A 17400-nucleotide genomic window follows, 5' to 3' on the forward strand; every position below is an offset into this window, starting at 1 on the left:
TCCTTTATCCAAGTGTAAGCAAACAAAGTTTGCATCTGAAATATAATCAGGACTAGGGCATATATGAAAATATGACTTCCACATTACTTCAACATTAGTATCACCTCTGGGTCTGGCTCCCACTGACGAGACATCAATAAAGGTCGAAACCAGTCTGGGTAGTGACCCTTTCCATAATGCATAGCATTATACATTCCCGTAAGAATATGTGCTTTGCATTATGGGATACTAAGGCAAGTGATGTGAAGTTATTAGCTTCTATATATGAGTTAATTAAAAGAAACACACGTATTAACCACAGTGAAAATTATTTACTTGTAAATATTTCATCCTAAGTATCTTAGGACATCATCAGTACAGTAGTTTAAATAATAATAGGAATAACATACAGTTAGGGTGCAAGATTACAATAGAATCTCATTAAACGTGCGTAACGTGTTACAGAAGTAAAAAAAAAACCTAATAATAATTATTTCACACAATTTTGTATGACAATTTCCCATACTTTACGGATAGTAAGAACGTTGCTGCGGTTTAAATTTGGTCTATGTAGTAGGGCTTCAGAACTTTCTTTATATAAACGTTCATGTTTATATAAAGATCTATGTAAAAGTTTAGACTTTTCCCAATGGATCCTATGGCTTGGATTTTCAATTCCATGTTGAGAGAGGCCAGATTTCTGAGGTTTAAAAAGATGAATGTGGTCTTGATGTTCCGAGATGCGTTTCTGAATAGACCTACCTGTCTGTCCAAAGTAAGATAATTTGCATGAGCATGGAATCTCATAAACGCCAGGCAACATTAAAGGTGAGAGTTTGTCCTTAGGAGAAGGTAACAAATTGTAAATTTGGATGATAGGTTTGTAAGTAGTGGCAAAATTGTATTTCTTCATAATTTTAGAAAGACGTTCGGAGATGCCTTTGATGTAAGGTACGGGAATCCTATGGACTTCTTGTCCAGCTTGAAAGTGTGGGAAAGTGACTGATGATTTTTTGAGTTGTTTTGGGATGGCTGTATTTTTGATTACTTCTAATTCTTGGTTTAGAGATTCTTCAGAGGAGCAGAATTTGTGTGCTCTGGAAACTAGTGATTTAATAATGCCTGATTTCTGAGATGGATGATGAGCGGAAGAATTGTGATTGTAGCGAGCTGAGAACGTAGGCTTGCGAAAGACAGATGTGGTGATGGAACCGTCTTCTTTTCTTTGAATGTGTAAATCCAAAAAGGAGATACCCTGTAGAGATTCTTTTTCTAAAGTAAAGTTGATGCGATGATGAAGGAGGTTAATTTTATCTAGAAACAGTTGTAATTCATATTCGGGATGATCCCAGACTGCAAATACGTCGTCAACATATCTTAACCAAATTTTTGGTTTGGGTTCAAAAGTGAATATTTTTTCTTCAAGGTGTTCTAGAAACAAGTTTGCTAGGTTTGGTGATAAAGAAGATCCCATTGCTGTTCCTTCTTCTTGCTTGTAAATTTTACCTTTCCAGGTCAAGCAACCTGATGCAATAACAAACTTGAACAATTCAACTATATCAGATGGAAATTTTTGAGTTAGTAATTCTATTGTTTCTTTATGGGGAATGTTTGTGAAGAGGGAGACAATGTTGAAGCTGATTAACAAGTCACTTTTTGACAGTTGGATGTCTTTCATTTTTATGTGAAACAGAATTTTTGATTGAAGAGACTGAGTGGCCTAAGTGAGGACGTAGAAGGTTAGATAAGAATCTTGATAACTTGCAAGTTGGACTGCTAATACAGTCTATGATGGGTCGAAGTGGAACATTAGTTTTGTGTAGTTTAGGTAAGCCATAAATTCTAGGAGGTCTAGCATGGTATGTCTTAAGTTTTTTGATTGTTTCTTGATCTAAAGAGGAAGTTTCATTAAGTAGCTTATTTAACTTTCTGATTTGACATTTTGTAGGATCATAATCCAATTTGGCATAAGTATTATGATCTCGAAGAAGTAAATTCATTTTTCGGTCATATGAATTGGTATCAAGAACCACAGTGGTATTTCCCTTATCAGCTCTGGTAATGATTATGTTTTTATTATATTTTACGGATATAATAGCTTTCAATTCTGATGGTGGGATATTTAATTCCGAAGGTTTGGCATTGTAGATCACTTTAGCTACCTCAGAATGTAGTCGGTTGGCTTCAATACTGGAAAGATGGTTGACGTTTCTTTCCATATTATGTATGAAGTCTAGATATGGGAAACGTTTCGGTGAAATAGTAAATTTATGGCCTCTTGCTAGAACATTTAATTCGTCTGTTGTTAGTGGACGGTTAGATAAATTGACTACCCATTTTTCTTGGTAATTTGTTAGTGATCTTTTTTGATCGATTTAATAGATAAAGGTATTTATTATGTAGAGCACTATTGCTTTTATCAAAAGCTTTTTTTCCTGAATTCTTTGAAATGGATTTAATTAATTGTAGCAATTCTTGATGTTGGGGGTGCTTAAGGGTCAAAGCTGCATAACTGAGAGGAGACCTCCACATAGCCTTTAAAGGAATGCGGAGAACCGACCAGGGCTTCTGACCTAATGTCCAATCCTCACCTTCTCGTGGTTCACCCTGTTGGGTATCTACCTGGATACTGAACGAACGAGGATGGGCCGGCAATTTGGGATTTAACCGACTAAATTGTATTCTTATTGGCTTAAATCAATATAGAAAATGATGGTACAACATGACAAAATTTCATGCCAGCTGGAGCGTCGCCCGGTTAAACAAGGCCCCTGTTGTTTTCGACAGGGAACCAGGGCGAACAGCAAAAAGTCAGCTACTGGAACAAACCTGAAAGCACACCCAAACCCAACATCACCAGAGTTAAAGATCGGTACTATCAACATAAGAAGCCTGAACAGCAAATAAATGGAGCTAGCTGAAGAATTAGAAGAAGAAGTATCATCAGATCGACATAATAGGGGTGACTAAAACAAAAAAGACAAAAACTGGCGAGATCTTTTTGAGCAAAAAATACAAAATGTTATATTCAGGAAATGACAATCAAGGAAAAGAAGGAGTAGCCATAGTATTCAACACAAAATGCGAGGCTAATCTTCTTGAATGGCAGGTAGTCTCAAGTAGAGTGATGTGGGAAAATAATCAGAATGGGGAATTGGACAATGAGACTTATTTGTGCCTATGGTCCCACAGAAGGTTCTACTAAGGTAAAAGTAGAGGAACTTTTTGATGCATTAGAAAAAGAAACTGACACAATGAAAAACGAAAAGTTGGTCCTTGTTGGGGATCTAAATAGCAGAGTAGGAAATGATTGTCAGACATACAAAAATATTTTGGGAAAATTTGGAGAAAGGAGCAAAGCTAATAATAATGGCAAATACCTGTTGGATATCTGCTCAGGACATGGACTGGTTATTACTAACACCATGTTCCAACATGAAAATGTGCACAAATTCACATGGAGAGAAGAGGCAAGGAATAAGAAAAGTCTCGTTGACTATGTTATTGTTGATAGTGATGTTTTCTCCCTGGTGCAGGACACCAGAGCATACAGAAGATTTGAAATTGGAAGTGATCACTATTTAGTCTTCAGCAGGATAAAATTGAATTTTATATTGAAAAGAATAACATGTAAGAAAGTTTTAAAGTGAATAAAAGTTGAGCAGCTCTCAAATGTGAACTATAGACTAAAATACACAATGATTATTGAAAAAAAAAATGAAAGAGTTTGAGAACAGGAAACAAACCTTGCAGATTCAGTGGCAAGCCTTGAAGAAAACCCTGATTGATTTAGCGAGAGAGGCATGTGGTGAGGTTGTCTGCAAGGATAGAAAAATCAGAACTCCATGGTGGACACAGGAAGTTAAAGAGGCAGTGAAGGAAATGAAGAAAGTATATCAAAAGTTCCTCAAATAAGTCAGCTTTTGCTCTTAGAGAATACAGAGATAAATGTAAGAAAGCTGAACACTATGTAAAACTAGCTAAACAAAAGTCATGGGAGGACTTTGGCAATAACATAGAAAAGTAAATATCAAGAAGGTGGTAAGATAAGATAAGAAATGGAGTAAAGAGTGCTGTAAAAGGAGTTAGAGATGACCAAGGTGACATGAAAACAGGAGAAAAAGATATCCTTGAAGTATGGAGTAATTACTTCGATAAATTGCTAAATGAAACAAGCAGTGATAGCACAGTGATAAAAAACACTCAACAGCCATTGCAGTCAGGAATACATATCCATACTTGAAGTAGAAAAAGCCATGAAAGGCTTGAAATGTGGAAAGGCAGCAGGAGTAGATGATATTCGACCAGATATGCTGAAGTATGGTGGTATATGAGTCTTACAGTGGCTGCACTGCATAGTTCAGAAAGCCTGGACAGAGGGACGAATAGCAGATGATTGGAGTAAAGCTCTAATAGTACCCATATATAAAAAGGGAAATAAAACTGAATGTGAGAATTACAGAGGTATATCCCTACTGAGTGTTCCTGGTAAGATATATGCAAGTATACTGGAGAAACCGTTGAGAAGAATTGTGGAAGAAAAGCTTGGCGAAGAACAAGCTGGATTCAGGATAAATAGAGGCTGCCAGGATCAGATCTTCACTTTACGACGAATTGTCGAGAAAGCACAGGAATATAACAAAGATCTGTATTTAAGTTTTGTCGATCTGGAAAAGGCATATGACAAGGTGCCAAGAGAGAAGCTATTCAATATGCTACAGTTATATGGTGTCAATGTGGAATTATATCAAGCAATACTTAATTTTTCAGCAGTTAGAATTGAAGAAAGTACAGGAAGATGGTTTATTGTTAAATCTGGTGTGAGACAAGGATGTACATTATCCCCTCTGTTATTCATTATCTATATGGATCACATTATGAAGGAAAGTGGTATTAAACATGCTATCAGAATTGGAGATGTTAATGTCAGCTCATTGCTTTATGCAGACGATGTTATACTTCTAAATAAATCCGCTACAAGTTTGCAAGAGTCCCTGACTAAATTGAATAACTGTTGTAATAGATATGGTATGAAGGTCAGCAATAAAAAGACAAAGACAATGAAAATAGGTAGAATTGTTGAAAATCTCAACTGTGTTGTGAACGGGGAACCCGTGGAACAAGTAAAACATTTCAGCTACTTAGGCACGATTTTTAGTGAAGATGGTAAATTAAATATAGAAATAGACAACAGAATCAACAAAGCTGGTATGGGGCAGTCCATTGAATAAATTCATATGGAATAAGAGAGAAATTAGTCGGAATACTAAATTAGCAAGACTGTGTTAAAACCAGTTTTAACTTATGGATCTGAGAGCTGGGTCAGAAGTAAAACACTTGACTAGAGACCATTGATATGAGAGTCCTGAGAAAGATTAGAGGCATGAACAGATGGCATCAATGGCAATATCATATTAAAATCGAGGATATTAGGAAAGAACTTGAAATTGTCATCATCCAGGAATGCGTTAGCAGAGCTAATCTCAGGTGGTATGGTCACTTAAATAGAATGGATGAGGAAAGATTAGCAAAACAAGTGTTTTCTGCCAGGTTGGCAAAAAAAACAACACAGAATAAGACCAAGATATAGGTGGATTGATACGGTACAAAGTGCCTTAGACTATAGAAATATAAGATCTGGTAATTTTGTAGTCTTGACAAGTAACAGACTGATTTGGAGGAAAATTGTAGATAGGAAGTTAGTAATGATGTAATTTTTTCATGTAGTACTATCATATCCTGTTACACCACTTGAGGGTACATGTCAGGAATTTGATGATGATGATGACAAGTCTGTTTCTAGTTGCGTAATTTTTAAATTGTTTGTTGCTAATTCATGCTTAGAAACTCGTAACTGATTGAGTAGTAAGGAAAGACTTGCTTTTTGATAAATTTTATGGGCACTTGGAGATTTGATGACTTTCTTCAGTTTTTGCAAAGGTTGGAATGAGATTATCGCGTCTGCATTTTTTTAAAAAAGAGATTTGAGCTCTTAGCTTACCCTGTTTTAATTGCAGTTTTCCTAGTAAGTTTGTCTTTTGCACTGTCATTTCCCCGTGAAGGAATAAAATTTTTTTAAATAACGAAACCTGTGGTGAGATCATAATTAAAAGAAATACTAGTCCACATGGGATGCTCTGAAAAAGATTATTTATAAGGCATAGTAAAGAGACAACTCTTTTCATTTTCGTTATGTTAAGCAGGTTCATTTGCTTAACATAATGACTTTGAATGGGAAATGTGTGAAAAGCACCAGCAGTTATATGTATACTCTGATGATGGATAGGGTCCAATCATCAGAGCATGCATTTCCTTGCAGAACTGTAAACCTGAGGCCCATAATCAAGCTCTAACCATACAAGTGCATGATAAAAGTGGAGCAAGAAACGTCAATCAGCATTCCATTCTGTAGAGCAGTGTTTCTCAAACTTCACATATCCGTGTACCCCTTCTTAAATTTTCATTACCAAGTACCCCCTTATCAAAATAATAATAACTAAATAAATAAAGTATATTTCATTGTAAATGTCTATTTTATTTGAATTTATATGTTCATGTAAACAAAAAATATGATTTATTTTTCTTCTTCTTCTCTTCCATCTAAGATGGACTGAGTCTTCTCTTGAGCAGGATCTTCCAGTCTTCTCTATTCCTTGCTGTTCGAAAAAGTTCCTTATATGTTCTGCATCCCGAGATGTTCTTTATTAATTTCAGCCAGGTAATTCTTGGTCTTCCAGGTCTTCTTTTTCCAGTTGTAAAAGTATTGATTAGGACGTTAAGAAGTCCATGCATACAGTGTGTCCAAACCATCTCAGTTGTTATTTTCTAATTTTTTCTATTATTGTCTTTTTATACAATAGTTCTTGTCTGACTGATGTTTGTTTTCTTCTCTATCCAACTTGTTCTATTTATTTTTCTTAAGCATTTCATTTCAAATGCCACCAGTTTTTTCTGCTCTCTTTTTTTAACTGTCCACGCTTCTGCTCCATAGATGACTATTGGTATAATTATTGCTTCATATAATTTGATTTTGGCTTGCTTAGATATCTTGTTTGTTTTCCAGATTTTCTGTAATTTTCCCATGGTGGTCTATCCTATCACTATTCTGTGTTTGATTGTTTTGAGTTCATCTATTGTTTCTGTTGGTTTTTGATCCAAGGTATATGAAGTTGTCTACTTGTTCTATTTGTTCTATGTTTAGGGTGGCTGAGATGGTAGTTCTGTTCCTCCCTATTTTCATCACTTTTGTCTTTTGTAGATTTATTGTCATGTCATATGTTTTACAGGTTTCGTTTGGCTTGTTTGATCAACTTTTGTAGTTCATTTGGGGTTCTTGCAAGAAGGATGAGATCATCTGCATATTTGATATTATTTATGTTTAAACCATTAACATTGATTCCAGGCTCATTGTCTATTGCCTTCTTTACAACTTCTTTTAGATATATGTTGAATAGGCATGGGGATAATAGGCATCCTTGCATTACTCCTTTTTGGATTTCTATGGATTCTGTTGTGAGTGTAGAGTAATATTTTATCAGAAACTGTATTATATATTTGTCTATTGCTTTTTCCAGTAGAATTTTAAGGATTTCTCTGTTGATGATATCGAAAGCTTGTTTTAAATGCACAAAACAACAATATAGTTCTTTATGGGCTTCCCAGCTGAGCTCTGCTAGTTGGTGCAATGTGAAAATTTGGTCTATTGTTGAATAGTTTCCTCAGAAACCAGCTTGTTCTATGCCTATCATTTCTTCATAGGTGTTTTTTAATCTATTTTGTATAATTCTTATGAATATTTTATAAGTGTGAGGGAGTAAATTGATTGGTCTGTAATTTCTGCAGTCTCTTTTCTTGTATATTGGGATGATCTTTCCAGTTCTCCAGTCATCTGGGATCTCTCCTGTTTGTAGTATTTTATTGAATAGGGTTGTTAAATATTCTATTGATATGCTGCCTCCATATGACCACAGTTCAGTAGGGATAGTATCAATGCCTGATGCTTTATTGTTTTTCATCTGTTTTATTGCATATCTAACTTCTTCTTGTAAAATTTTTGGATGATCATAATTTTCTTCTATTGTTGGCATTGTAGTTTTGTTTTCTTGGTGGAAGATAGTCTTAAAATGGTTTGACCAGATTTTTCTTATATATTCAATATTCCCGGTTTCAGTCATCTTGTTGTTTATCATTGTTACTGATTTTGCTGAGAATTCCTTTGTAATTTCTCTTACAGTATCATGGAAGACTTTTAGGTTGTTTTGTTGGTATGCTTCTTGGCATTTCTTAGCTTTTTCTTCTAACCATTTTCTTTGGCTTTTTTGCATAGGTTATCAACTTTATTTTTTAGTGCTCTGTATTTTTCTCTATTCTCTTCATTGTTTTGTTGGTTTACAAGTATCTTGGCCTCTCTTTTCTCTTCTATGGTAGCTATGATTTCTTGGATTATCCACTGTTTGTTTATTTTGGGTTTCAAACCTAGATTGTCTTTTGCAATTGATAACACTGTTTCTTTTCCTTCTTCCCAGTATTTTCTGCTGTTCTGGAAGATGGAGGGTTTTAATTTCAAGCACATCTGTTCTAAAATTCGACTTCTGCTTGAGCTATCTTTTAGTTTTGATAGGTTGATGTTTTCTTCTTTTCTGATATTGTTTTTCCTGTTGAATTTTATCTTCACTTTGGCAGTTAATATTTCGTGGTCAGTGTCAAAATCAAAACTTCTTAATGTTCGTACATTATTTACTGATCTTTTCCATTGTTTATTTATGATGATATAGTCTATGCAGTTCTTTATATTACCATCTGGGGGATGTCCATGTATATTTATTATTAGAGTGTTGATAGAACAATATGTTTGTAATCATTAGATCATTTGCTTTACAGAAGTGGAGTAATTGTTTTCCTCTGTCATTAAGCTCTCCGTATGCAAATTTCCCCATCACATCTTTTTTGTCTGCTATAACTGTCCTATTTTAGCATTAAAATCTCCCATCACTATTATGAGTTTTCTATTTTTGGGATTATCTATTTCCTGTTGTTCTTCATAGAAATTTTCTATTTCTTCCTCTGAATAGTTACTGTCTGGTGCATATATTTGGATTATTTTAATTGTTTGATCTTTTTCTTTTGCTTGAAGTTTGGCTGTGATTATTCTAGGAGACACTGGGTTTATTTCAATTACTGAGTGTGTAAGTTTCTTTTCAATTAATAATGCAACTCCTTCTCTGTGTATGTTATCTTTTCTTCCTGAGAAGTAGTCTTCCTTCTGGTAAATCCATGAATCCATTCAGCACCAATGTGTCTCTGATAAACCTAAAATACTCCATTTCAGTCTTTTAAAATTTTCCTGGACTAATTGCAATTTTCCATGTCAGTATAGTGATCTTATGTTGAGGGTGGCTACATGTTTCACATCCTTGGCTGACCACATTGCTGATTTCTCACCTACTCTATGTGGTCTTCAAGTAGGCGCGTCAGTTGTCCTGTACGCAGTAGCAGATTTATTTTTAATAGAACAAAATTGAATAGGTTCCTCTTCGTTTCCCGTCCATGAAAATCCACATTTCAAGTAATTCATATCATACTTACAAAGATTTTTCATCTTCTTCCTAGTTGATTCTCTAGAGATGTCAGATAACATATTTCAATTTCATTTGATCCAGATGCAACATCAAAGTTTTCTTGTTGCTTACAGCTACTTGTATTAGCTATATTGTTCTCTTTTGTGCATTTTATATATCCAATCTTTAACCAATGATCCATACTTAAGAATTTGAAAGCTAAAAAAATTACAGTATTTACTAGAATATAACTCGCGCTTTTCCCCCAAAATGAAAGCTAAAAAATTGTGGTGCGAGATATATGCTGGGATTTTCGGAAACTAAAGTTTTCACGTATACTGCTGTACACGTTTAAAACAATTCTTTTTTTATTTTTTTCTTAATAATGATTCCATGTGTTAATGATGCATAGACAAAAATTGCCACATATCCGCTGAAGACCTTTCGCGTACCCCCTGAGGGTATGCGTACCACACTTTGAGAAACACTCTGTAGAGGATGGAGTGTATCAAAAACAGAGGATTCTAGATCTGGCATGGAAGATTGGACATACATGCAAAAGTGGCATTAAAACCAGGTAAACACTTTAAATTGTAACTGACCTAAGTGAGTTTACTAAATGTATTTTATCCTCTTGGTATCAGTTATACCATTAAGCTTCGTTACAGATAATAAACAATACCTAAATTTTTTTTTTCAAGCAACCTTAGACATAATAAAGTAGGATGGGATGTCATACCAAATGACAAAAATTGTCTATCACTTAAAATTTAGCTTAGCTTTTTTTGTTGGTGTTGTAAAAAAAAAAAGTTAACATGTAGGGATGTCATCCAGTCTTACTGCTATTATGTGGATCTGGCAGTACCCCCTCCCCATCCAAACATAGTAGATGGCAGTAGAACTGTTTCCAATTAACTTGGAAGCTTTCTGTTGCATCATGCTCAGTTCAGTCTTCTGCATGATCTACTCAGGAGGTTATAGGTCTATATGGTGTTGTGTTCATGTGTAGCATTCTCTGCACCGTACATATTAAAGAAAGTGGTGTCAGTTATTTCAGGTCTGCAATACTGTGGTGTTTCACTGGGAAATGAAAGTCTACCACCTATTAAGAGACTGCATATAAACTTAACATGTGGTAAATGGCACTTTGTCTAATTAGGAAACTATCTCTCTGTAGCAGACACACTTGCTGATTTCACCACAGCTCAACATATATGAGGCCTGTTTCAGGGCTACACCAAGAGAAAGTGCAGTGGGTTGACCAGGAGAAGCTAAATATTGCATCATGTTACCATTAAAAGCCAAGATTTAGCATTCTAGCAAGGAATATGAGACTATACAAATTCACAGTTGACACATTCACAACAGAAAGAATTATACAGAATATTATAACAGCTGCTGTTGACTTTACAAGCTGATGAAAAAAAAAATGTAGTTTTCTGGAGTTCATTCTCAATAGAGTTGCATGATCACTTGGAAATGGTCATCCAGAAAAGGGTTGATTTTCAGACCTGGGTCTTGCAGTACTCTTTCTTTACATTTCTAACATTTTTTTTTTTGTTGTTGTAATATGCAGAGTTCTTGAGGTACATTCGAATAATGGTGTTAACTGCTGAACTAAAAATGTAACATGAAAAACATTATTTCTTATTAATGTAATTAATCAAATACATGACATTTATAAAATTGTAAAAAAAACATGAAAAAATAATAATATTCAGTAATATTAAGCACTGTTTAAGGAATGTTAAATTCCTTAAATAACATCTAACATAAAAAATATTTCTAATCATAACAAAAAAAAAAAACTGAAGTGCAGAATCATTAGTATTTCAAAATATATTAAAAAAAAAAAAAAAAACTGTACTCACAACTGTGACTTATTAGTATCAGGACCAGAATTAGCCATACTTAAAATTCCTCTTCCTTGGTGATTAAGATTTGGTTTAAATTCATCATTAAATGGCTTTTGCCATGCAGATTCTCCACCTGTTCCTGTGGCTGTAGGATCACCTCCTTGAATCTTATTACACCAAAAAGAAGAAATATTTTTAAAAAAGTCTAAATTACTATTTGTATGAATAATTCTGTCAACATTGTTGTAAAATGCAATTAAGAATAACTCTTCATTATTTACAGTAAAATTAAATAGATTTTATTCAACTGGCTCCTCACTGCAATACTAGTTTTGTTTATTCTGTTGTCTATTTCCAAATTCTCACAATTTGAAAAAGCTAGTATATGGTGGGGTGAAGGCAAATAAATTTATTTACAATAAAAGAGAAATTAGCCAAACCACTAAATTAGCAGTATGCAAGACAGTGTTCAAACAAGTTTTAAGTAATTGATTTGACAGGTGGGTTAGAAATAAAGTATTTGATCAAAGATTACAGACCACAGAAAGGAGAAAAATTAGGAGAAGTGCCTTAGTAGAACGAAATGTTAGATATGACAATCTTGGAGTTATGACATGTAATAGACTAGTTTGGAGGAAAAGTGATAAGAGATTAGTAATAATGCAAACTTTTAATCATCTAGTACTATCATAATAGCCTATACATTTCTTGAGGGTACATGCCAGGATATTGATGACAAGGAAAAGTAAATAATCACATACAAAGCTGAATTAAAGAACATGTAAATAAATGTATAAGATTTATAAATTTCTTAAATGCAATATAACACTAGAATCTAATCAATAATAGCTAACCACATGCCAAATATCAGTATTCTGCCTGATGACAAAACATATTCTGCTATATTATATCAGTATATATAAAACGAATATCTTCAAACTACAAAAGAATTCTGAAATGTAAAAAAAAAGGTTTTTTTTTTTTTTTTTTTTTTGAGAAAACATCGTTAATCTGTAACAAAATAAATCTGAGGTGAGAACAGATGTTCTGATTACCAGAATGTGAAGTGTGGAGAACTTCGGCCAACAGACAGCAAGAAAAAATCATGTGTCTAAAATTTTGCATTGGTGAGTCAGATTGGAGGAAACCATCTAAGCTAACACAGGTAGGGTGTTAAATATGGCATTCACACTTGTCAGGGAAAGGTGAAACCTTGGTGGTACCAACCACCACTGGCAAGGATGGGAAAGATAAGTTAATCCTACAAAGTAACACCACTACTTTGCTTACTGAAAGCCCAGCATGGCAAAAATCTATGTTTATACTACAAAGACCTAGTTTACTTTAGATCTTTATTTTAAAATATAGTCCTAACTATATTTTACAAAAAATATAGTTAGGACTATATTTTTTGCTTGGAGGTTGGTGAATGGGTGAAATGGTTTGCCAGTGGTTTTTGTGAATGCTTCATCAGTGAATGAGTTCAAGGAGAGGTATGATATGCATTGTGTGAATAATGGGTTTCCCACAATGATTCATTTGTTTTCATAGAGATACATAAATAATAATAATAACAACACTGCCAGACTGAATTAACAGACATTTCTGGTCTTACTTCCAAATACCACAAGGATAATGAGTTTCAACACCAATCTGTAAAATAACTACTTATTCATAGAAAAAATAAAATTTCAACTTAAAGAACTACTCATTTCAGTTTTCCCAATCACAGTTTGACTTCTTTTGTCTCAAAGGTGGCATCTGTGCATATACAGGGTGTTCGGGATAAATTTGACATATTTATAATTAATTATATTTTTCCGTAAGTTACATGTATTAACACACACTTCTCTTCATTTAAAAGTTTGGACCCTTCTTCATTCATATACAAGATGTCAGAAAGGATGGATAGCTGGAACCCACCTGAATCATGGAAGAGAATAACTTGTATCATGATGATTCGTGCCCGCCATCAAAATAAGGATATTACGACTGCTGCCCAATGCTCCCTGAATACAGTAAAAACAATCAGGCATGAACTAGAGACTTGCAATGGTGACTACGAGGATGTAGCAAGAAGAAAGATCCCTAGCAGACGATCTGATTGCGTTCGTACAGCAGAATTCCTCGCAAATCTGCAGGAACAGGTGTTGAAGAACCCTGGCATTGGAATTCGGGCTTTGTTCGTGGAGTTGCTAACTGTAGTCAAGCCCTGGATAACAAGGGTAGCCAATGGTAGGCCGTATGTATGGCAGCAGGATTCGGCCCCTTGCCACACCTCTGGGAAAAGTCAAAAATGGTTGTCTGAAAATTTCTACGACTTCACCAGTCCAAATGTTTGGCCTCCAAACTCCCCAGACCTTAACCCCATGGATTATTTTGTATGGGGCGCAGTTGAAAAAGACACCAATCGCACTTCCAGTAATACAAAAGCCCAGTTAATGGATAAAATTAAAACAGTTTTTGCGGCCCTTCCCAGGGAGACTGTAGCATCAGCTTGTTCGAGGTTCCGAAGCAGAATTGAAGCTGTGATCGATGCTAATGGTGGTTATTTTGAGTAAATCTTGTTGATAGTATTGTAATTAACTCTGCCTGTAATGTTTTTTTGTCAATTCATTAAATTTAATAGATACAAAGAAGATTTTCTTTTTCCTTACGAAACTGTCAAATTTATCCCGAACACCCTGTATTTTATTATTTTCCTGATTTAAGACTCATCGTGGGAGGTCCATACAAAGTCTATCATCACTCCTTAAACTCATCCACGGTCTGCATGTCCACCTCCTTCTCGGGAATGCATTCAATGCTCCTACCACTCCAAGCAAAAAAACTTGCTTCTTACCCTTTTACTTGCCACTCTCTTTAGCAACTTCCAAGAATGGGCACCTTGTGCCTGCTTTTTGCCCTCGTTCTACCATATAAAAAAATATCCTCAGTGTTAACACAATAATAACCATTCAATAGCTCTGCAATCTGCATGTCTCGGTCTCTCCACAGAATAAACATTATTGTATATCATTTTTGTTATCAGTCTCTGCACTTTCTCCAAGTTTATTTCATTTGCTTCAAATCCCAGTGACCTGACAGACACTGCAAGATTTGAAGAAAAATAAAGAAATAGTTATCTCCAAAGCGGATAAGGGGAACGCCACTGTGGTACTCAATCATAATGACTACACAGGTAAGCTTAAGGCTTTACTATTAGATCGAGCTACTTACCTCCCTATTGAATACAATCCCACCAACTCACAAATTAGAAAACTCCATAGGCTCCTTAAGAAGGTCACTTCTTGGCCTGTGGAGATTACCGACAGACTAAAACCATATAACTCTAGACCCCCCCCCTGCATATATATGCTCCCAAAAATACATAAAGAAAATGTGCCATTACGTTCCATAGTGGATGGCATTGATTCCCCCACTTACAAACTAGCTAAGCATTTAGCCAAAGTGCTCTCACATTATACTGGCAACACACCATCACACATAAAAAACTCAGCCCACTTCAAAGCCAGTATAGAAAACCTTACACTCCAACATAATGACATAATGGTCAGTTTTGTCGTCTCCTCCTTATTCACGAATGTCCCCCCTCAAAGAAACCTTAGAGTTAATCCAAGCTAAATTCCCTCCTGATATCTCAGCCCTATTTCAGTTTACAATGAACTCAGGCTTTTTTCGTTTGGCAGGAAAAATTCTACAAACAGATAAAGGGGACAGCCATGGGTTCACCACTTTCCCCACCCTTGGCCAACTTCTTTATGGAGACTTTTGAAGAGAAAGCCTTAAACTCAGCCCCACAAAAACCTACCATATGGCTTCGCTACATTGATGATGTGTTTGCTATTTGGCCACATGGCCCGGATTCACTCCTCTCCTTCCTAACACACTTAAACACCAACACCCTAGAATCAAGTTCACCCTGGAAAAAGAGAAAAACAATAACCTCCCTTTCCTAGACACATTAGTCACCCGCCAACCTGATGGAACCTTGGTTTTCTCAGTTTATAGAAAACCCACCCATACAGGCAGATACATTCACCAACAATCCCATCACCCCCCCCCCCCACAACAATATGGAGTTATTAAGACACTATTCAACAAACAGGGCAAAAGTAATCTGTTCAAATGATTAAGCCCTAACCACTGAACTAAATCACACCCTCGACACTCTCTGAGCCAATGGCTACCTCCCCTCCCCCCCCCAAAAAAATCCAAAAAATACTTAAACCAGTTATCCACAACCCCCCCCCCTTCACAAAAAAGATTACTCTAAATCCATCACCATTCCCTACATCCGAGGCACCTCGGAAAAAATCAACAAAATCCTAAAAAAACATGACTTGACCACTTGTTACAGACCATATAGAAAATTGGCATCCCTTATCTGCTCCACTAAAGACCAACCACTTCCCCTGGACCTACCTGGTGTATACCAGGTCCCTTGCAGCTGTAAATTGTCCTAATTTGGCCAAACAGGCAGGACGGCAAATATCAGAATCCAAGAACACAAGGATTACATCCGATTTCACCAGTACAGCCACTCTGGGCTTGCAGACCATGCTCTGGATACTCGCCACAGAATAAGGTGGAAGAAAGCCACAGTAATACACTGCAGCAAGTTCAAATATGAAAGATTATTCATGGAATCAGCCTCAGCCCTTAGGAACATGCCAAACCTCAACAAATTTGGATGCATGAGACTGCCCCAAATTTGGGAAACATTTATCAGAAGAACTTCAGCCCAAAGGCCAAGAACTACCAATATAGCCCGCCAGGGGGCACCATCAGGGCTTTAGGAAAATGGTAGCTTCCTCGCTTCGTTTCTCATTTGCTGTTATGTAGTACTTGCGTGCACTTGTCTTTGTATTAAGTTTCCAAGAAGATGGCAATGTGACGTTGTTCGAAATATCAGAAAGTATGTATTAAAGTTTATTAAATTTATATTTCTAGTGTACACTGTCAATTCCTTAATTATTAGTTATCATGTGTAACTAGCGTATAAGCCTCTCTACAAGAATTACTATAGGTTGATCAACCAACCTCTCATGTATGGGTTCAACATAAAAAAAATAAAAAAGCTTATCTCCAAATCAGGACTACATAATCACTCTTGCCAATTGCTAGCAAGCATGACATCTTGGTCACAATCAAATCCTCTGATGCTATGACCAAATCCAAAACTCTCGATTCTCATGTTCCATCCACCACATGCTGCCTAAGACAGTTGTCCCTCAAGAAATCAAAAAATTCAGTTCCCTTATTGCTGTATGGCATCTCCTTTGCACAGTTTATATTGCTGTAGTTGAATGCCTCAATGATCACATGCTTTGCACATAACAAACTAATTTGCCTGAAAATTTCCTGCTCATCTCATCAGTCATATTCCCTGATCTGTAGCAACATCCCACTAAATAACTTGTCATATAAACATCTATCTTGCATCACATACTTTCAAAGTAATTAGTGCTATCCATCCACTGCAATTGTCCACCCTGAGAGGGCACAATTCATCTCTTAAGAGTAACAGTCCACCACTACGTTTATCCTACCTATCCTGCTGAAATATGCTATATACTTTGATCACTATCCCTGTTAGAATATCCTCCTCAGTTAAACAAGTTTCACTGATACCAACAACCTTTGGAGAGGCTGAGTCAATCAATGCCACAAACTCATTCCTTTTATTTCTAATGCCCCTAGCATTTATATACAGAAAAATCATTGCTAGTATTCTTATAGCCATTATTGCTCTTCTCATGCTTCATCTGGCTCTGTAATATAGTATACCCCCTCTCATTTCTCAAGCCATTATTCCCACATGAAGTCTTCTCTGCTACATTCCACCTGTGCAATTCTAGTTTCCTTGCCCCAATACACTCACTTGTCCAGAAAACAACAGTCTCTCTCCAAATGCCTGTGCCCCTCTGCATTAAAATGTAATCCATCTCTTGCATAGAACTCTCTTCCATCCTCAAAAGTTCTCCATGCATCCACATATTCCAGAC

At 35.8% G+C, this 17400-nt stretch overlaps 1 protein-coding gene across 1 annotated transcript in view; it reads right to left on the reverse strand.

Annotated features, from left to right (window-relative positions):
* LOC150104466 (RING-type E3 ubiquitin-protein ligase PPIL2) overlaps positions 1–17400 on the reverse strand; it is a 314593-nt gene that overhangs the window by 74335 nt on the left and 222858 nt on the right. Inside the window, exon 11 of the mRNA XM_090395160.1 lies at positions 11408–11559. Within this exon, the coding sequence (XP_090251286.1) occupies positions 11408–11559 (152 nt within the window). The remainder of the gene's footprint in view (positions 1–11407; positions 11560–17400) is intronic.

Source organism: Typopeltis vanoorti, chromosome 7 (assembly GCF_054136105.1).
Source record: "Typopeltis vanoorti isolate ZY-2024b chromosome 7, IOZ_Tvanoo_1.0, whole genome shotgun sequence".
NCBI lineage: Eukaryota > Metazoa > Arthropoda > Arachnida > Uropygi > Thelyphonidae > Typopeltis > Typopeltis vanoorti.